Source organism: Mytilus californianus, unplaced genomic scaffold (genome assembly GCF_021869535.1).
Source record: "Mytilus californianus isolate M0D057914Y unplaced genomic scaffold, xbMytCali1.0.p SCAF_2, whole genome shotgun sequence".
NCBI classification, from domain to species: domain Eukaryota; kingdom Metazoa; phylum Mollusca; class Bivalvia; order Mytilida; family Mytilidae; genus Mytilus; species Mytilus californianus.
In genome coordinates, this window is record NW_026262668.1 from 52,935,611 (window position 1) to 52,958,695 (window position 23,085).

The following is a 23,085-nucleotide window of genomic DNA, read 5'->3' on the forward strand; positions in this document are numbered from 1 at the left end:
ATTAAAGATTTTGACCGTGTTATTTATTTTTTCGTGAATTTAAGTTCATATTTGAAATTTTGACTTCTTCATTTGTACACACGAGAGGCTGCCGGTCAAGATTTTGCCTTTTAACTAAATGTAATCCTATTTTATTTTATACCATTTAATTTGCTATTAAATTGTCTTTAAAAATCATGTTCCTGATTTTGACCGGGCTATATATTTTTTCGTGAATTTTAGTTCAAAGTTGAAATTTTGACTTCTTCATTTGTATACAAGAGAGGCTTCCGGTCAAGATTTTGCCCTTTTCTTCTAATGTATTGCTAATTATTTTTATACCATATTATTTGTTATTAAATTGTCTATATAAATGGTTTTTAAGATTTTGACCGGGCTATATGTTTTTTCGTGAATTTAAGTTTAAAGATTCGAAATTGGAATGCCAGAGTCACGCTTAACAAGGATTCCGGTCAACTTTTTGGTCATAATGATTATCAAAAAATTTTTTTTTTTAATATTAACTTATATAATATTATATAAGCTTTCAAAATCCGTTTCAAGTGTTAATTTATCTTAAGCAGTTCCAGAGAAATTACTTATAATATATCAATTTTACACTTCCGCGTTTTCCCACTTCCGAGTTTTAGACCTTCCCACTGTTTTTATTTTCCACAATGATGTAAGTAGTTATTTAAAGTTTTCCTGGAAGTCCAAAATTGTATTTATGATTTTATCGTCATTGTTTTGGACACATATTTCTGATTTGCCCAACAAACAGGATGACAAAAGATTCTTAGTATGAATTATTACAGAAATTTAAGCACTTTTAAGTAGTTGACACTTCCTGAGGTCTCAACTCAAGGTATTTAAATTAAATTTAGAGGAAAAAATTATATGTACGATATCTTGTTGTCTGCTATTACATGTACGAGTGAGATTGAGGTGTTCCAATGATTGTTCATATGGTCCTGTTTCAAACAGTGTTTAAAATCGGAAACTTCTTCGTGTTTGCGGGACCTTTCGCCAGTTCACCTGACTCATACTCCAAGGGTTAGTTAAACAGGTCAGGAATAACCACCAATTGGTGGATTATACCTCAGTTGACGTATAATCCACCAATTGACATATAATGGTATAGACCAATTGAAGTATAATTCTTTGTATTTCAAAGCAAACTATACAACTAAAATGGAGCATTGTTTTCTTATAACCATATTATGGTATGAAAACATGTCAAACATTCCTAGTTAAGTATAGTGACATAACATATTGCATTTAATCAATAATTGTATTTGCAGTTTCTTCTATTGTTATCTTGTCAATTCTTGATTGGTAAATTTTCCACTAATCACTGGTCAATGGACATCAATACTGTCTTCAGTCATGTGATTATGAGTACAACTCACCAGGTGAATGGAGCTCTTTGTTAATACTTGACTTTCATTATTAAAAGTCAATCATGGTCAATAGTACAGATGTTTTAACAAAAGAATTGTTTTACACATGCATTCTCAAGAGATGCAGCAGGCTTTGACAAAACTGAAACTTTAGGAGGATTCAATAATGGTTATAAAATAGGTTGCAAGTTGCAAAATGATGCTCCTATCCCAGACTAGCGTTTTATTACAAAAAAACTTGCATTATACGTCAATTGGTCTATACCAATATATGTCAATTGGTGGATTATACGTCAATTGAGGTATAGTCCACCAATTGGTGGTTATTCCTGACCTGTTAAACCCCGAAAATCTGCAGTCCGGACTGAATTGTATGATCTGGTAACAGCTTCAGTATGTTATCATCTTGTGACAGATTTAATTGCCGAACAGTTCAGGTTGTGGTTTCACATCTGATAATAGTTAACTGAAAAAAGACAATGACCTTAGATTTAGAGAAAAGAAGTTTTAATGATTTGTTTTTATCACATCATTCCCACTGATGTCCAATGTATGAAATGTCTTTAGGATTAGGATATTTGGATCTAGCTAAATCCAAAACACATTTTGGCATAATTTCCCATCTGTGATAAACTACCCATTCACCACCTATATTTTTCTTTCTGTCCAAGTACTCCTCAGTATACCTTACCCCTAAATTGTCCATTATCTTCCAAAACTGTTTATAAATTTCCTTTCTTATTCCTGAATTTTCTTATACCACAGCATTACAACCTGTCATGAATTTTGATTACAAATCAACATGATCAATTGAAATGAAGTTACATTTAAAGATATGGAAACATTAAAAATTGTAAAACATTTTACATGTTTTATATTTTGAATGTCATTATACATTCCTTACCTAATGACATTTCAAGTATTTGTAACAAAAGTATAACAAGGCTAGGAATCTGCAAGTCATCAGCTTTTTGTTGTTAAATATAATGGTCATAAATTCATAGATAGAGAGAAACCATACAGTGACTTTCTTCATAACCAAACTGATCAAAAAGCGGTGTACTTCGGGGTTTAAGTAGTGTGACGGGATTGCTTCCCTTAGAACTTACTTACTTACTTATAGTTACTTATAGTTGATTTCCAGTACAGGATCCCTAAGGGTCCTCTTCACCAGACTCATAATTTCAGTTATTTCTAATACTATTTTTTCCGTGACTTCTGGATATTTCTGCTCTATAGTCATTGTAATAGAGCTCTTCGTCAGACCAATATTTATCTAATAGGTTTTTGAAGGTATTTATGGATGGGGCTTTAGTGATTTTATCTGGTAGTTTGTTCCAGGTTTTAGCAATTATTACAGAGAACGAGTGTAAGCGGATATTAGATTGAAATCTTTGATTGCTGACTTGCTTGCTATTTGTCCATGTTGTCCTGCTACAGGTTCTACATGTGAATCATCTGCCATTTTTAAAAAGAAGCTTGCTTCCTTATCATAGTACGTAGCCATTGATAGTTTTGAAGGTTCCAATCATATCCCCATGTATTCTCCTATATGATAGTGTAGGTAAGCCTAGTTTTTTAAGTCTCTCTGGATAGCTCATGTCTTTGAGACCTGGTAGTTGTTTTGTTACATGTACGTTTACCCTTCTTTGGACTCCTTCTATTTGGTCAATATCTTCTGTGGTAGATACTTAGTCAGCTGTAAGCGGTTAAGCTAACGAAGTACTTCTTTAGCTCAGTCAGTATACATGCTGCCTTGTAACACAGAGGTCCCTGGTTTGAGTTCCAGAGGAGACATGCGATTTTGTAATGAAAATCATGCTCTCCTGTTACATTTAGAGCCCAACTAAAAAACCCATGGTAGTTAGAGAGGATTTCTAGCTAGGGTATGTGTTGTGAGATTCCTAATGGTATGATCATGATGCTGACTCTTGATGTGGGGGAAGTGTGGCGGGATTGCTTCCTTTAGAACATGTGGTAGATACTTAGTCAGCTGTAAGTGGTTGAGCTAAGGAGGACTTCTTTAGCTCAGTCAGTATACGCGCTGCCTTGTAACACAGTGGTCCCAGGTTTGAGTCCCGGTGGAGACAAGCAATTTTGTAGTGAAGTTCATGCTTTCCGGTTACAGTATCATAGATGTTTTTATATGAAATATGTGCCAATGGACTTTTAAATGTATGTGTTCTAGATTTTATCCACCTTATACACAATCTAGAACACATACCATTCCACTGGAACATACATGTATTTCTAACCAAAAACATCTATCATAAGAGTCCCTGTGCCTAAAAGGGTTGAAAAGTGAAGACATTATAATATTCAGAGATCATGTCTGCAAGTGTAAAAGGTTAGACCACAATTATTTTGAATCCAGGTCAGTTTGCCCAAATTCATGTTCACTCCCATTCACATTCACCCCTTTGACATTCGCACCAAATCCCTTTTTATATACGTATGATATTGGTATGACGTTGGCGTCATCGTTGTCGTCATCGACCGGCGTCGTCCGAAGACACATTGGTTTTCGCACTCTAACTTTAGTTTAAGTGAATGGATCTCTATGAAATTTTACCATAAGGTTCAATACCACAAAAGGAAGGTTGGGATTGATTTTGGGGGTTATGGTACCAACAGTTAAGGAATTAGGGGCCAAATGGGGGTCAAAAATAAGCATTTTTGTAACTTCCAGACATAACTTGTGTGTTAGTGTATGGATCTCTCTGACATTGTACCACAAGGTTCCATATCACAAAGGGAATGCTTGGATTGATTTTGGGGGTAATTGCCTCAAAATTTTAGGAATTAAGGGCCAAAAAAGGAGCAAAAAACAAGCATTTTTCTAGTTTCATGACAATAACTTGTGTGTAAGTGTATGGATCTTTCTGAAATTGTACTACAAGGTTCCATATCACAAAGGGAAAACTGGAATTGAGTTTGATGGTAATTGCCCAAAACGTTTAGGAATAAGGGGCCAAAAAGGGGCCAAAAATAAGCATTTTTCTAGTTTCCAGACAATAACTTGTGTTCAAGTGAATGGATCTCTCTGAAATTGTACTGCAAGGTTCCATATCACAAAGGGAATACTTGGATTGATTATGGGGGTAATTGCCTCAAAATTTTAGGAATTAGGGGCCTCAAAAGGGGCAAAAAACAAGCATTTTTCTAGTTTCATGACAATAACTTGTGTGTAAGTCTATGGATCTTTCTGAAATTGTACTACAAGAAACAATACCACAAAGGGAAGGCTGGGATTGATTTTGGGGCTAGTTGCCCAAAACGTTTAGGAATAAGGGGCAAAAAAGGGGCCAAAAATAACCATTTTTCTAATTTCAGGACAATAACTTGTTTGTAAGTGTATGGATCTTTATGAAATTGTACTACAAGGTTCCATATCACAAAGGGAAAGCTGGGTTTGAGTTTGGGGGTAATTCCCCGAAATGTTTAGGAATAAGGGGCCAAAAAGGGGCCAAAAAACGCATTTTTGTCGAGCCTTCGACTTTTGTCGAAAAAGCGAGACATAGCGATCCTACATTCCGTCGGCGTCGTCGTCGTCGTCGACGGCGGCATCCACAAATATTCACTCTGTGGTTAAAGTTTTTGAAATTTTAATAACTTTCTTAAACTATCCTGGATTTCTACCAAACTTGGACAGAAGCTTGTTTATGATCATAAGATAATATTCAAAAGTAAATTTTGTAAAAAAAAAATTCCATTTTTTCCGTATTTTACTTATAAATGGACTTAGTTTTTCTGCCAGGAAACATTACATTCACTCTGTGGTTAAAGTTTTTGAAATTTTAATAACTTTCTTAAACTATCCTGGATTTGTACCAAACTTGGACAGAAGCTTGTTTGTGATCATCAGATAGTATCCAGAAGTAAATTTTGTAAAAAAAAAATTCCATTTTTTCCGTATTTTACTTATAAATGGACTTAGTTTTTCTGCCAGTTAACATTACATTCACTCTGTGGTTAAAGTTTTTAAAATTTTAACAACTTTCTTAAACTATCCTGGATTTGTACCAAACTTGGACAGAAGCTTGTTTATGATTAAAAGCTAGTATCTAAAAGGAAATTTTGTTAAAATATTTTTCCATTTTTTCCGTATTTTACTTATAAATGGACTTAGTTTTTCTTCCAGTTAACATTACATACAGTCTGCAGTTTAAGTTTTTAAAACATTTATTAGATTCATAAACTATCCTGGATTTTTACCAAACTTGAACAGAAGCTACTTACAATCAAAAGATAGTATAGAGAGGAATATTTTTATTAATTTTTTTCCTCATTTTTGTTGAGCCTGTGATAAACAGCAGAAGTAGGCGAGACACTAGGTTCCGCGGAACCCTTACGAATTTTTCTAGTTTCCAGACAATAACTTGTGTTCAAGTGTATGGATCTCTCTGAAATTGTACTGCAAGGTACCATACCACAAAGGGAAGGCTGGGATTGAGTTTGGGGGTGATGAATCATAAGGGGGTTCGAAAAATTTGCAGGGGGATTTTTTTTTCATTTTTTTTTGTTTAAAATTTTCCATTTTAAATTGGTTATTTCTGATTTATCTATAAAAGCAAATAATAATGATATTGTTTGAATAGGTAAATTAAAATTTTTTAAGTTCTAAGACCACATTCATTCTGTGTCAGAAACCTATGCTGTGTCAATTATTTAATCACAATCCAAATTCAGTGCTGTATCAAGCTTGAATGTTGTGTCCATACTTGCCCCAACTGTTCAGGGTTCGACCTCTGCCGTCGTATCAAGCTGCGCCCAGCGGAGCATTTTATTAAAAAAAGGGATCAATTTGCACCCTACATGTTTGTGTAACAAAAAATTTGTACCGGCGTGACATTTGTTCTGCCTGAACATATTTCACAGGAAATATGTTCCACTGGAATTTATATCACAGAAAAAACGTTCCAGCACTGTAAAATTTGTTGACCGAATGTGAAATAGTTCCAGAACAAAAATCACAGCTCTAAGAATTTTGTTCCAATATTTAAAGTTTTAAAACCCATTTTAAAGGTTGAGTGTTTTATGATTTTTAGCTCACCTGGCCCAATCGGCCAAGTGAGCTTTTCTCGTCACTTGGCGTCTGTCAGTGTCCGTCGTCATTGTTGTCAGTGTCCGTTAACCTTTACAAAAATCTTCTCCTCTGAAACTACTGGGCCAAATTTAACCAAACTTGGCCACAATCATCAAAAGGGTATTTAGTTTTAAAAATGTGTCCGATGACCCCACCTGTCAACCAACATGGCCTACATGGCTAAAAATAGAACATAGGGGTAAAATGCAGTTTTTGGCTTAAAGCATTTAGAGCAAATCTGACATCGAGTTAAAATATTAATCAGGTTGAGATATATCCACCCTGAGTTTTCAGATGAATAAGACAACCCGTTGTTGAGTTGCTGCCCCTGAATCGGTATTTTTATGGAAATTTTGCAGTTTTTGGTTATTATCTTGAATATTATTATAGATAGAGATAAACTGTAAACAGCAATAATGTTCAGCATAGTAAGATCTACAAATAAGTCAATATAACCAAAATTGTCAATTGACCCCTTAAGGAGTTATTGCCCTTTATAGTCAATTTTTAACCATTTTTCGTAAATTTTTGTTATTTACAAAATTCTTCTCCATTTTATCTACTGGGCCAAATAAAATTCAACTTAGCCACAATTTTCAATAGGGTATCTTGATTGAAAAAGTGTCATCCAACCAACATGGCTGCCATGGCTAAGAATAGAACACAGGGGTTTACTATAGAAGTCTAAGGGAAAATTGTAAAAAAAACAATTTCAAATGGTCACAACTTGTAAACTAATTTGAATAATGTTAAGGGGTCTTCAGTAACTATTGTAAGACTACAATGGGATGACCTGCTTTTAATTTAACTACTGGACCAAATTAAACCAAATTTGGCCTCAATCATAATTAGGGTATCTAATACCATAAATACTATTAATTATGGTTTTAACCTTATTTTACATGATTTCGAAAACAACAGTAGAAACAGGTGAGCGACACAGGCTCTTGGAAGCCTTAAGTTTAATCATGTTTTACAAAGTTTATGCATGGCTACATTGACTATGAAAATAAGGTAATCAGGTTTTTTTTATTGTTTTAAAATATAGTGACATTCTAAATATGTCAACAGGTTTCCTTTAGTGTTTTGTGAATTATTCTGACTAAATGTATATGAAAATTGCCATAATCGGCATGATGATCAAAGGCCAGCTTCATTTAATCTAACTTTAAAGACTTGTTAAAGAAGGGGTAAGATACCAAATAGCTATCAAACTTTTCACAATGACATTGCCACAACAACAACGAATAACACAATAACCGGGCAACAAAGCACACGTTTATAACATGTAGGTGTTCAAGGTGTTGCATTTTAGCAATAAGTTCCTGCAGTGCATTTATCATATTTATTTCCATGGGTAAAAAGCTTAAAGCAATCATAACCTTCAGCAATAATAAACTTTAAGCTTGCACACTCATTCACTATTCCATATCAAAAAGAGCACTAAAATGTTTAGGGTAACCACACCAAAGCTAGTTATATATAACAACAATTATGATTTTCAAACTCATATCAATGATCATGATGATACAAAATAAACCTTGTAAATACCAATTAACAGTAATCATAAATAATTAGAATTTAATAATTTATCATCTAATTACCAAAAAAGAATTATTTCATTTAAAAAAATCATGAATTTTTATTCAAGAAAATATAAATATAAAAAACATCCAATAAGTAAACCAGCTGTATTTGAATAAAAGTAGGATGCTAACATTTGTGTGGTGGGAAGGTGTAGGGTGTGAACCTGTTATGGGAGTGAATGGACTCGATACAATTATTTTGACAGTGATTTCTTTGTTAAAGTCTAAATTGAATTTATAAAGTTGTGCAAATTAAAGCGTGAAAAATATTCACCAGCTTATAAAACCAGTGTAAAATGTATCCTAATAAGATGTCTCCCATATTATGCTGTGATAAATTTTTAACCAATCAGCCTGGAATTTTGTGAAAAAAAATGCATACTAAATGTTTACTCAGTCATTGACACTGAGTTTTGAAAAAGTCTGAGGATTTTCTTTATTGTGAGGTTGATCATTTGTTGAGAAGACTTTATAAGTTTCACTTACATTTAACTTCTCATCCCTTATGCATACTAAATGTTTACTCAGTCATTGACACTGAGTTTTGAAAAAGTCTGAGGATTTTCTTTATTGTGAGGTTGATCATTTGTTGAGAAGAATATATAAGTTTCACTTACATTTAACTTCTCATCCCTTATGCATTTTATGTGCCAGTCTTTGTAAGAATTAGGCAATTTTGAAAAAAATCAAAACTTGACCATAAAAAAACCCACTGACCTAACCATCCTATTTCGAAGTTACCCTCATCCTGAGTTAGAAATGGTAGGTCTTTCGTTTCTGTGTGTCTGGTAATTCAAAAAATCTCTAGGTATATTTGGGTTAGAATGATAGCAAATTACAGAGTTAGCTCCCCTTAATTGGTAATTTCTAGTGCATTTCAACCAGATTATATCTTGAATTACCAGAACAGGAAAAGGAAACAAACCATTCATGCCATTATACAAATTATACAATATAAACTTCAATTAATGTAAACTTAAGTTGGTTTTTGTTCGTCGTGATTTCACTATTGCCTGATTCTTAGGCAAATTTGCACTTTAAAAGCAAAAAAAAAAACGGTTGTCCAAATTTTGCATCCTTCTTTTTAGGTAATAAACTTTTATTTTGTTAGTACATGTACATCAAAATTGCATACCAATGCATGACTGCATGTTTTAGTATTGATAATCATGATAATCATAATGTACATGATGCATTTACCGGTACATGGATGGAGAGTTGTCTCATTAGCACTCATACGGCATCTTATTTATATTTATGAATATCTTTTGTAGGTCTTCATTTTTAAAAATGAAATGTAAAAAATGTGGTGCTGATGTGGCCCCAAGTAATAAATTTTGCGGACAGTGTGGTCAGAAGGTTGAAATAGATGATCATGAGGGCAAGATTAAGAATTGTCCAAGTTGTAATTCTCTACAGAAACTTTCACAAAAGTTTTGCACAGATTGTGGATTTGAGATAGACATGGTTATTTGCCAAGCTCAGACAGACAAAGGTCCTTGTGGTAATGTTGAGAACAAAACACCGGATAGTACACAGGACAGCAGTGTAGAGGACAAGATGCAGGACAAGACACAGGATAGTACACAGGACAGTAGTGTTGAGGACAAGACACCGGATAGTACACAGGACAGTAGTGTTGAGGACAAGACACCGGATAGTACACAGGACAGTATTTTAGAGGACAAGACACCAGATAGAACACAGGACAGTACACATGACAGTACACAGGACGATGGTAATCTTTAATTAATTGTGAATGTTGATTTACATTACAAATGTATATTGTAATTTTATGGTACACACTAATTTGAAGGTCTGTAACAAACAAAAAAGGAGAAGATAAAAAACATCAGTTTGGTAAAAGAGGTCAAACAAAAAGCCACAAAGAACAGTTAACAAAACTCTAAACAGAAAACTAAACATGCTAAAGATTGATCAACAGTTACCCCCTCAATATGCTCAATAACTTTTCGTACAAACATTTGATAAAAAAAATAATACTTATATACATGTATAAAAAAGCTGAAAAATCCAGTAAAGTGTTACTTTTTCATTAATAAAACCATATAAAGCTGTTCAAAGGGATGATTGATGTCTCTGAATGACATCAGGCGTTACTCACACAAATAAAAATTGAACTTTGAATAAAATATCCAAATTTGATGCTGACTAATTATTAACTGTGTAAAGTGCTATTGGCAATGGCTACCAAACATTGGGATTGATAATTGTTGGTACCTTTTTGATCTCCATAAGAATTTAATAGGTTGCCTTAATAGCCACCAGTCATGACTGCCACTGTTTAGAAAAAAGATATTCTACAAGTTGGAATGGCTTTTAAACTGCAATTAAACTTGGTTGATACAAATACATGTACATAAATGTAGGTAAAATTTTAAGGAATTTTATAATAATTGTTTAATAAAGGAAATAAATAATAGAATGATTTAAACATTATTCAAACACAGTTTGAATTTTGATAGTTCACTGGTTTCAGTACTGAAACACTGTGCTGTGAAATAACTAGGACAAATTAAAGGAGCAAGTTCACAAAGGGTTAAAATAAATTGGCCCTTAGGCCTGATGTTTTGATGTTTTTTTTTTCAATCAGGCCAAAATACGACAAAATACTTTCTTTTTGGCACATCACATTTAAAATAATGAATTAGTATGCATTATTTGTGTTGTAACATATGTAACATCAGTTCTGGTTAAATTTTCAATATTCTTAACACAATTTACTTTGGCCGCCACCGCGGATCCAGAAAGTTTTGTGTCTAATCTATGAATTCAATATCATCATAATTCATTGGCAACTTTTTGGTCAGAAAAATGGACAAAATCATTGTTTTTTGACAATATATATCCAAAATGTACTGACTTTGAAGCCTACAAAGTACAATGTACTATATTGAAAAATTGTGTTTAACCTATTAGTAAGGCTTTTTAAATAGACCCATTTAAGAACCAAATTATTGCCATTTAAAATTTGTATTATAAATTTAAAATTGAAGGCCATATTTGGCCTAGATTTAAGTATATGTTAACCTTAATCATCACTAGTAGATCTGTTCTCAAAATTTTATATCCAATTTTGAAACTTGTGTCTTGAAGACATTTATTTTATATCCTTGGCAAATTGAACTCAGATTGAACCGTGTCATGTAAGCATTGTAGGTGAGTATTAAATGTATCTGCTCATTGGAGTCTCTAGTTCTCTACAACATGTACAAAACTTGTTGTTAGCTAGAAGAAAGGGATTTTGTTTTTGTTTTTGTGAAAGCACTGTGATCATGGTGATTTTTGTGATTGATAAGAATTTTGAGAACAATAATAAGTAAACTTTTGGAACTTTTGTAGAACTAGACGGTGGTCATGGTAGTAAACAGAAACAGTTTAAAAAAAGTTCAAAAAATCCAGAGACAAAAATTGAAGTGGAAAATGTGCTCATACTCAACAGAGATAATCTAAGGAAAGAAGTTCTAGAAGACACATTGCATAAAGAAGATGTGTAAGTTTAGAAGATGCATTTGATCTTACTTTGTCTAGCAAGCAAGAAAATTTACCATGAGGAAGTGAGATGCACAGAATATACCCCTACGTACGAGGTATATCTCAAGTTTCCTCCCTAATACTAAGAAACAACAACATCGACTAGTTAAGGATTCTCTTCAAGTCTTCACAGCAGTTAAGGTCAAGTTACAGTAAATAGGCTATGTCACAGATTATGGTAAAACTACCAATTTCAATTTTGTCCTGTCTACATTATATAGACAGGGGGATATGTGTCTCATGGACACATTCAGTTTTGATATCAACTTGTTCCCTTAAATTTTATGATTAATTCCTAAGTTTCCACAGGTAAATATGTAAGGTGCATTTAATTTCAGAAAGAAATTTTAGGTATAGATGTTACTTGTTATTACAAAATAAAATACATTTTACTTTGGAAGTAGCAGACTAGTAAAACTTTTACTTCTCTTGAACTGAATTTTAATGTGCGTATTGTTATGCGTTTACTTTTCTACATTGGCTAGAGGTATAGGGGGAGGGTTGAGATCTCATAAACATGTTTAACCCCGCCGCATTTTTGCGCCTGTCCCAAGTCAGGAGCCTCTAGCCTTTGTTAGTCTTGTATTATTTTTAATTTTAGTTTCTTGTGTACAATTTGGAGTTTAGTATGGCGTTCATTATCACTGAACTAGTATATATATTTGTTTAGGGGCCAGCTGAAGGACGCCTCCGGGTGCGGGAATTTCTCACTACATTGAAGACCTGTTGGTGACCTTCTGCTGTTGTCTGTTCTGTGGTCGGGTTGTTGTCTCTTTGACACATTCCCCATTTCCATTCTCAATTTTAGTGTGGCAGATTGAAGGATGCTGCCGTGGCGTTGTCAGATTGTTTTCGACTTACGAGTTTGGATATCCCTTTGGTATCTTTTGCCTCTCCTATACTGCCAAGTTTAGATATAAAAATAATTGAAATTAAATTTGTATTTAGAAGTTTCACTTGCAGTCAGAACATAATATGTCACAAGAAAATAGGCTCATGTGCATCTTACATAGAAATAGCATTTACTGTGACTTGACTGTTAGTGTTGCTCTCCACCAATTGCAATTTATTCAAAATTCTGACCAAATTGAAATTTGTTTTATAAAACCAAACTGTTCAAAAATTTGAACAAACTGCTGTAGAAAACCACAGTCAAGTCGTGAAAGTGCAAGGTGATAAAATAAAGCATACTTACAATCCTATAAGACTTTAATTCCACATCAATGTTATCATGAAAAATCAGTCTAACAGTTTGTATAGATATTTTATTGTTATTGTCATGCTAAAGGTGATGGGTAGTAATTTTGAATTGCTGTAAAAATGTCCAAACTAAGCTTTCATACAATTTTTCTTTCAAAAAGTCTTCTATATTCATAAGAATTAGACCTCATTTGAATTAAAACATCTTACATTCAGTAAAATATATGTGAAATTACAATACGTTGTTAATAAGTTTCCATGGGAGATTACCTAAAACATTATTCTTTTGAATATAGAAGACTTTTCGAAAGAAAAATTGATTATCTCCCATGGAAACTTACTAAAAACGTATTGTAATTTCACACACATTTTACTGAATATAAAATGTTTTAATTCAAATGATGTCTGATTCTTATGAATATAGAAGACTTTTCGAAGAAGAAAAAATGTATGAAAGCTTAGTTTGGACATTTTTATAGCAATTCAAAATTACTACCCATCACCTTTAGCATGGCAATAACAATAAAATTTCTATACAAACTGTTAGTCTGATTTTTCATAACATTGAAGTGGAATTAAAGTCTTATAGGATTGTAAGAATGCTTTATTTTATCACCTTGCACTTTCACGACTTGACTGTGGTTTTCTACAGCAGTTTGTTCAAATTTCTGACCAGTTGAACAGTCAGAATTTTGAACAAGTTGCAATAGGTTGAGACCAACACTTACAGTCAAGTCACAGTAATTATATTTATAAACATGATAAAAAAAGATAGCAAATAAAAAAAATAGAGTAAAATAAAGAATAATTATAAGAATTGTTTACATCGAAGAAAATATTTATTGCAGTAAGTCTGAAGAACCTATTCTAAAGGAAAGTAAAGTAAGAGGATTAGCAGTAATCTGCACACATACTACTTTTAAAAAGAACCCAGTGAATCTGACGGAAAGACCAAGTGGTGATAGGGATAAAGAAATCATGGAGGACATTTGGAAGTTATATGATGACTGTGAAGTTCTGACATTTGTAAATAAAACAAGTAGCTTTTACGATACAGAATTAGAAAAGAAGAGTAAGTGTTGCATAGTTGGCTTTTGTATTGTACTTGGCAAGTGAAATTATTTCCACAATTAACATGGTTAATATAAAAATAAGAAGATGTGGTATGATTGCCAATGAGACAACTCTCCACCAGCAAATGACCTTAGGCCAAATGAAGTAAAAGGTTAGCAACTATAGGTAACTGTCTGGCCTTCAAATTCTTTAAATAATTCCATGACCAAAACATTTTTAACTGGATTTTCGAAGGAAAAATCAGTTATTGATTTGGGGATGTACGGCGGACGGCCAGGTGTGCGGGCGGCTGTCAAACTGTGTCCTTTCATTAACATGAAAACTCTTTTAGTGAAATCTTCTCAAATTTAGATATGTTGATTCCTGTGACTATATGAAGGTCAAGTTCAATTTTCACGATTTTAGCTGTTCTCGTTGTTGGATTTTTGGACCTTTCAATAGCAAAATTTATTTTTATCATATGAATTTGAGTTATTTCCCTTTGAACAGAAATTGTGATTTGCAAATATCATTTTCATTAGATAATAATCTATTTTTATTAAAGGATATATTTCATTACATTACATTTTGTAGATAAAATTGTTGACATTGATAGATAAGTTGCATAGGGGTTTGGGGGGGTTTGGGGGTAGTTTGTGACAAATGAAAGAAAAAATATTGGGAACTATTAATTATATAAATAAAGTTTGATTACACTAAGTGTTTTTATATAATTTTCACCTGTTAATAGATAACAAAGGATCTCTTAAATATCTTATCTCACAATTATAATTGGAGTGACAGATTTATTTGAAAATTTTCTGTTTCCTAAGTGTTGATGATAAGATCTGTAGGACAGTATAAATAAAGTTTGAAATTTACTGTTCATTATTAGACATTTTGAAGATAATTACAGATAAATTTTATAGATTTTTAATAGATATTGTATTAATGATAAATGACATTTTGGTATTTTTTTCTTCTTTTCTTTTGTTAATTGTTTGAAGAATTTTGTGGTTGGTTTGTTTGCTATTCTGTATAAACTTATTTTCTGAATGCTATATATATATATATATATATATATTTGATGAAGCAAACTCCTTTAGTTTGTCTATTATTGCGAACCCAATGAAAGTTTTCCACAGTGCCATCTCTATCTTGACCAGGTATTTAAACTTTTGTAAGTTCACCTGTCCTCTTGAATAAATACAATAGCTATTGTTCTCCATGTAGTTTTTTCACTGGGACCTTTAAATTTCTTCTAAGAGAAATCCATCACTCATTGATTAATTTACCTGAGTAAAAAAAAATCTTATAAATAGAGGAAAATACATGTTTTATACTCAAAACTGCATGTGATGTTATATTTATTCAATATTGATAATATATTTTCAATCGGTTAAATGTAAACAGTGATGCAAAGTTGAAACATTAATAAAATATAAAAAAAGAAGATGTGGTATGATTGCCAATGAGACAACTCTCCACAAGAGACCAAATGACACAGAAATTAACAACTATAGGTCACTGTACGGCCTTCAACAATGAGCAAAGCCTTTACCGCACAGTCAGCTATAAAAGGATATTCAAACTCATAAGTCATGTAAGTCAAAAATAAACTGACAAGGCCATGGCAGAAAAAAAAAAACACTAAAAGGCAAACAATGTAGTATACAAAACACAACATAGAAAACTAAAGACTGAGCCCCACGAACCCCACAAAAAAACACTGATAATCTCAGGTGCTCATTCTATATGTGTCTGTCCCAATTAATGTCTGGGCCTTTTTAGCTCACCTGACCTGAAAGGTCAAGTGAGCTTTTCTCATCACTTTGCGTCCGTCGTCTGTCGTCCTGCGTCCGTCGTCCGTAAACTTTTACAAAAATCTTCTCCTCTGAAACTACTGGGCCAAATTTGACCAAACTTGGCCACAATCATCATTGGGGTATCTAGTTTAAAAAATGTGTCCGGTGACCCGGCCAACCAACCAAGATGGCCGCCATGGCTAAAAATAGAACATAGGGGTAAAATGTAGATTTTGGCTTATATCTCTGAAACCAAAGCATTTAGAGCAAATCTGACATGGGGGTAAAATTGTTTATTAGGTCAAGATCTATCTGCCCTGAAATTTTCAGATGAATCGGACAACCTGTTGTTGGGTTGCTGCCCCTGAATTGGTAATTTTAAGGAAATTTTGCCGTTTTTGGTTATCATCTTGAATATTATTATAGATAGAGATAAACTGTAAACAGCAATAATGTTCAGCAAAGTAAGATCTACAAATAAGTCAACTCGACCAAAATTGTCAGTTGACCCCTTAAGGAGTTATTGCCCTTTATAGTCAATTTTTAACAATTTTTCGTAAATTTTTGTAATCTTTTACAAAAATCTTCTCCTCTGAAACTACTAAGACAAATTTAACCAAACTTGTCCACAATCATCATTAGGGTATCTTGTTTAAAAAATGTGTCCGATGACCCTGCCCGTGAACCAAGATGGCCGACATGGCTAAAAAATAGTATATAGGGTAAAATGCAGTTTTTGGCTCATATCTCTGAAACCAAAGCATTTAGAGCAAATCTGATGAGTATAAAATTGTTCATTAGGTCAAGATCTATCTGCCCTGAAATTTTCTTACCAATCAGGCAACCCGTTGTTGGGTTGCTGCCCCTGAATTGGTAATTTTAAGGAAATTTTGCCGTTTTTGGTTATTATCTTGAATATTATTATAGATAGAGATAAACTGTAAACAGCAATAATGTTCAGCAAAGTAAGATCTACAAATAAGTCAACTTGACCAAAATTGTCAGTTGACCCCTTAAGGAGTTATTGCCCTTTATAGTCAATTTTTAACCATTTTTCGTAAATTTTTGTAATTTTTTACAAAAATCTTCTCCTCTGAAACTACTAAGACAAATTTAACCAAACTTGTCCACAATCATCATTAGGGTATCTAGTTTAAAAAATGTGTCCGATAACCCCGCCCGCGAACCAAGATGGCCGACATGGCTAAAAAATAGTACATAGGGTAAAATGCAGTTTTTGGCTCATATCTCTGAAACCAAAGCATTTAGAGCAAATCTGACATGGGGGTAAAATTGTTCATTAGGTCAAGATCTATCTGCCCTGAAATTTTCAGACCAATCAGGCAACACATTGTTGGGTTGCTGCCCCTGAATTGGTAATTTTAAGAAAATTTTGCAGCTTTTGGTTATTATCTTGAATATTATTATAGATAGAGATAAACTGTAAACAGCAATAATGTACAGCAAAGTTAGATCTACAAATAAGGCAACATGACCAAAATTGACAATTGACCCCTTAAGGAGTTATTGCCCTTTATAGTCAATTTTTTACAATTCTCATAAATTTGGTAAATTTTTGTAAATTTTTACAAAGTATTTTCCACTGTATCTACCGGGCCAAGTTCATTATAGATAGAGATAATAGTAAGGAGCAAGAATGTTCAGTCAAGTAAGATCTACAAACACATCACCATCACCAAAACACATCATCATCACCAAAACACAATTTTGTCATGAATCCATCTGTGTCCTTTGTTTAATATGCACATAGACCAAGGTGAGCGACACAAGCTCTTTAGAGCCTCTAGTTTTTTTAGCTGACTATATAGTCTGGGTTTTGCTCATTGTTAAAGGCTGCATGATTAACTATAATTGCTGACAACCACCAACATCCTTTTGACACTGGTGCTTAACTGTCTCATTGGCAATTATACCACATCTCCATGGACAGAGATGTCATCAATTACAGGTCACAATACAGCCTGCAAAAATGTACAAAACCCATACCCTGAAGTAAGCTATAAATGGCAGCAGGACAACAAAATAAGAAATTAGCAACAAAAGTAAAACTCAAGACAAAGAAAACAAGGTCATATGAAAGCAAAGTCAAAATAATTTTAATGTGTGATTTTAAATCTTGGCATCTTTGAAATGCAGAGCAGATCTCATACATATTTACTTATTTTAGTTCAAGAAAAGTTAATGGAGATGCCAACTGTCAAGTACTTTGTATTTGTTTTGAGCACCCATGGAGATGAAAGACCAGAAAAAGAAAAAGATGGCAATCTGCATTATCAACATTACTTTTACACAAAAGATGGTCAGTTTAAAACTCAAGATCTTATGACAAAGATAAATGACATAGAAAATATGGATGGGAGAATGAAATTGTTTTTTATACAGGTAAGGTGCAAAAATGAAGTCATGATACATGTACATACTTGACCTTGTTTCATGTATGATTAATCAGCATCTTTTCTTAGATACATTTATATATGTCCTCTTGGCAAAGCTCATCTGACATTGACTTCATTTTCATGGTTCATTGGTGAACATTAAGATCTCATAGTTTCGTACATATTTTTAAGATTTACTATTGTTATAATTTGGAAGAAAAGTTTACCCTAAAACAAAGTTATTATACCCCCGCTTTAAAAAAGTGGTGGTATACTGTTTTACCTCTGTCTGTCCGTCCATCCGTCAGTCCGTCTGTCTGTCCCATGAATATTTTACGTCGCATCTTTCTCAGGAACTATATTACAAGGATTTCTGAAATTTGGTTTCAGGGTTTATATGAGTCAGCTATACCGTGTGATGCGGTTTCAGATTCATCACTCAACAACTTCCTGTTTACCTTATACTTTTAGCAGGCGTGGGTATCATTAGTGAGCAGTAGCTCACAGATTCACTTGTTTTGTCTTTTTGAGTAAGTGTATTTATACATTATCAGTATGATTGACAACTGTCATTATCAAGGAACAATTATATAAACACAAAGGGTTGGACATTAATTGGAATTCTAGATAAACTCCTCTTCCTTAATGCTAAGTATAATTGACCAAATTACATAACTATTGCATTGAATTTATACAAAACATGGCAGACCACTCAATACACAAACTTTGACCTCATTAGCATCAGATATAATTTGATCTCTATAGGTCAGTGTTATTACTGGTGACCTCTGTCTCATGTATGATTGATACATTTGTACATATGGTTAACATTAATATTAAATGTACATTTCTTTAATAAAACTATAGACAGATGATAGATTTAATCCTTTATCTTTATATAACTTTTAATGATTTTCACTGCATTAAATAAAATATCTGTAAATTTTATCTGAAAGATGGATGTTTAAGGATTAACACAATGTATTATTTTAAGAAAAGACCAAAAAGAAAATCTGTATGAGTGAAAAATCCAAGTCAGGTCTATTTTTCTTGCAAAATCTTTTACAACAGTTATCTGTAATTAATCCATAATTTAGGTTACATTTATCAGTGAAGGTATTTGTATATTTTAAAACAGGAAACGTATTTTTGCAATGAAATGTTTACCCTCATTTTAACAATAAATAAGATAATTGTCTTAATTTTTATATGACCGCAAAAATTTTGTGGTCGTATATTGGTATGACGTTGGCGTTGTCTTCGTCGTTCGGCAGCGTCGTCGTTGTCCGAAGACACATTGGTTTTCACACTCTAACTTAAGTTTAAGTCAATGGATCTCTATGAAATTTTACCATAAGGTTCAATATCACAAAAGGAAGGTGGGGATTGATTTTGGGGGTTATGGTACCAACAGTTAAGGAATTAGGGGCCAAAAAGGGGCCAAAAATAAGCATTTTTGTAACTTCCAGACATAACTTGTGTGTTAGTGTATGGATCTCTCTGACATTGTACCACAAGGTTCCATATAACAAAGGGAATGCTGGGATTGATTTTGGGGGTAATTGCCCCCGAATTTTAGGAATTAGGGGCCAAAAAGGGGCAAAAACCAAGCATTTTTCTAGTTTCATGACAATAACTTGTGTGGAAGTGTATGGATCTCTCTGACATTGTACCACAAGGTTCCATATCACAAAGGGAATGAAGGGATTGATTTTGGTGGTAATTGCCTCCAAATTTTAGGAATTAGGGGCCAAAAAGGGGCAAAAAACGAGCATTTTTCTAGTTTCATGACAATTTGTGTGTAATTGGATGGATCTTTATGAAATTGTACTACAAGGTTCCATATCACAAGAGGAAAGCTGGAATTGAGTTTGGGGGTAAATGCCCAAAACGTTTAGGAATAAGGGGCCAAAAATAAGCATTTTTCTAGTTTCCAGACAATAACTTGTGTTCAAGTGTATGGATCTCTCGCAAATTGTACTGCAAGGTACCATACCACAAAGGGAAGGCTGGGATTGATTTTGGGTGTAATTCCCTCAAAATTTGAGGAATTAGGGGCCATAAAGGGTAAAAAAAAACAAGCATTTTTCTAGTTTTAGGACAATAACTTGTGTGTAAGTGTATGGATCTTTATGAAATTGTACTGCAAGGTTCCATATCACAAAGGGAAAGCTGGGTTTGAGTTTGGGGTAATTGCTCTAAATGTTTAGGAATTTGGGGCCAAAAAGGGGCCAAAAAACAAGCATTTTTCTAGTTTCCAGACAATAACTTGTGTTCAAGTGTATGGGTCTCTCTGAAATTGTACTGCAAGGTACCATACCACAAAGGGAAGGCTGGGATTGAGTTTGGGGGTGATGAATCATAAGGGGGTTCAAAAAATTTGGGGGGGGGGGGATTTTTTTTTCTTTTTTTTTTCTTTAAAATTTTCCATTTTAAATTGGTTATTTCTGATTTATATATAAAAGCAAATAATAATGATATGGTTTGAATAGGCAAATTAAAAATTTTTAAGTTCTTAGACCACATTCATTCTGTGTCAGAAACCTATGCTGTGTCAAATATTTAATTACAATCCAAATTCAGTGCTGTATCAAGCTTGAATGTTGTGTCCATACTTGCCCCAACTGTTCAGGGTTCGACATCTGCGGTCGTATCAAGCTGCGCCCCAGCAGAGCATTTTATTTCATCTTGAAAAAACATGTTTCTGGTAAACATGAAATGAAATTCAATAAAAATCAATGAAAATCCTTTGAACATTTCTCTTTCTTTCCATTATGTCATAATGAAGATTTAAAAGACAAGGACTTTAAAGTTTCAAGTCTCTTAATCCATTGGACTTTGGTCCCAGGTTTACTGAAAAACTTACAATGATGATTTTTTTTATTAGGTGATTTCTTCTGTTTCAAAAAATATAAATATTAAATTGCAATTAAAAAGAAGTTATTATGCAAATTTATTGACCCACTGACAAAACTCTATTCAGCTGTCCATTTTATCCACTGAAAAATTGCTTATCTGTCTAAAAATTTGCAGTAATGTAACTAACAAATATGCAATTATAAATTATATGGTTTGCTACTGACCCCCTACGGATCCATAGAGAGATAGTAAAATCCATAGGGGGTGAGGCCGAAGACATAGATTGGTCTTTTTAAAGTTTTTTACTGGTATGCATCCAACTAATTTAAGCAACAATGATTTAGTCTATCAAAATATGCATCAAATATAATCAAATTAAAAAATTAAAACAGTTAAAAAAGTTTTTAGCGATTTATTCGACAGAACCACATAGTTTAAATAAGTACAAGAGTGCGCAGATGTGACATTTAATTATACATCCAAATTCTTCAAAAACGCTAAAAATATCATATATAGTTTATCTTACGTTTATCTCAAGTTTTTGTCGAGCCTGTGACTTGTCGCAAAAGCGAGACATAGCGATCCTACATTCCATCGGCGGCGTCCACAAATATTCACTCTGTGGTTAAAGTTTTTGAAATTTTAATAACTTTCTTAAACTATCCTGCATTTCAACCAAACTTGGACAGAAGCTTGTTTGTGATCATAAGATAGTATTCAAAAGTAAATTTTGTTAAAAAAAAAATCCTGTTTATCCGTATTTTACTTATAAATGGACTTAGTTTTTCTGCCAGTTAACATTACATTCACTCTGTGGTTAAAGCTTTCAAAATTTTAATAACTTTCCTAAACTATCCTGGATTTGTACCACACACAGAAGCTTGTTTATGATCAAAAGCTAGTATCTAGAATGAAATTTTGTAAAAATTTATTTCCTGTTTTTCCGTATATTACTTCTAAATGGACTTAGTTTTATTCCAGTTAACATTACGTAAAGTCTGCAGTTAAAGTTTTTAAAACATTTATTAGATTCATAAACCTTCTTGGATTTTTACCAAACTTGAACAGAACTTCTTACAATCAAAAGATAGTATCTAGAGGAAAATTTTTAATTTTTTCCCAATTTTTGTTGAGCCTGCGACTAACAGCAAAAGTAGGCGAGACACTGGGTTCCGCGGAACCCTTACAAATTTTTTCTTGCAGAAATGAAGTGGTAAGAATAACTTTACATATCACGCTCTGTTCCGAGTTTAACCATTGTCAAGTCAACATCCGGTATTAGGAAAATGTGCTTTTTAATAACGAAAGTAAATTTTCTACCAACATCTTTTTGCATTAATAATAAGTCTAAGGCAATGTCAGTAAGCTAATGATGCACACTTCGAATGATGCACTGGCAATGTAACAGCTAACATCAAAACATGGAATCAAGGATTTAAAACTAACATGCTTCCTTAATGAAATTTATATCAAAAATTTGAAGTTAAATATCATTTTTATGTCAGTCTTTGTTAAGAAGCCCTAATTATTACCTTGATTGCCTTAGTTACTAAGTCGAAAGGGATTAAAAATGGGATTAAAAAGAATGTCCAGCTGGCTCAAATTCTTTTTGGGAGCCCTGATTTTTACAAAAATTGATGAATAGGCACAATACAGGTCATAAATGATTTTTTTCAAAGTGATTGAAGGTGCCAATTTTTTGTCGAGCCTGCGACTTTTGTCACAGAAAGCTCGACATAGGGATAGTGATCCAGCGGCGGCGGCGTTAGCTAACTTCTTAAAAGCTTCATATTTTAGAAGCTAGAAGACCTGGATGCTTCATACTTTGTATATAGATGCCTTATGTTACGAAGTTTCCGTCTGTCATATGTCCATTGTCCTTGACCTCATTTTCATGGTTCAGTCACTACTTGAAAAAAAAAGTCAACATTTTTTGTAATGCTAATTTCTTTCTTATTATTAGTAATAGGATAACTATATGTAGTATGTGCGTACCTTGCAAGGTCCTCATGCCCGTCAGACAATTTTCATTTGACCTCAACCTCATTTCATGGATTAGTGAACAAGGTTAAGTTTTCGTGGTCAAGTCCATATATCAGATACTATAAGCAGTAGGTCTACTATATTTGGTATATGGAATGATTGTAAGGTGTACATGTCCAACTG

At 33.1% G+C, this 23,085-nt stretch overlaps 1 protein-coding gene across 2 annotated transcripts in view; it reads left to right on the forward strand.

Annotated features, from left to right (window-relative positions):
• Window positions 1-621: 621 nt before the first annotated feature.
• The window catches only part of LOC127730004 (uncharacterized), a 29,787-nt gene continuing 7,323 nt past the window's right edge, over window positions 622-23,085 (forward strand). The window contains exons 1-5 of one of the 2 annotated variants that reach the window (XM_052238012.1): window positions 622-661; window positions 9,326-9,789; window positions 11,415-11,565; window positions 13,655-13,878; window positions 17,853-18,067. In XM_052238012.1, the coding sequence (XP_052093972.1) occupies window positions 657-661; window positions 9,326-9,789; window positions 11,415-11,565; window positions 13,655-13,878; window positions 17,853-18,067 (1,059 nt within the window). In that variant the 5' untranslated portion in view covers window positions 622-656. The other variant, XM_052238013.1, reaches the window with a different exon arrangement.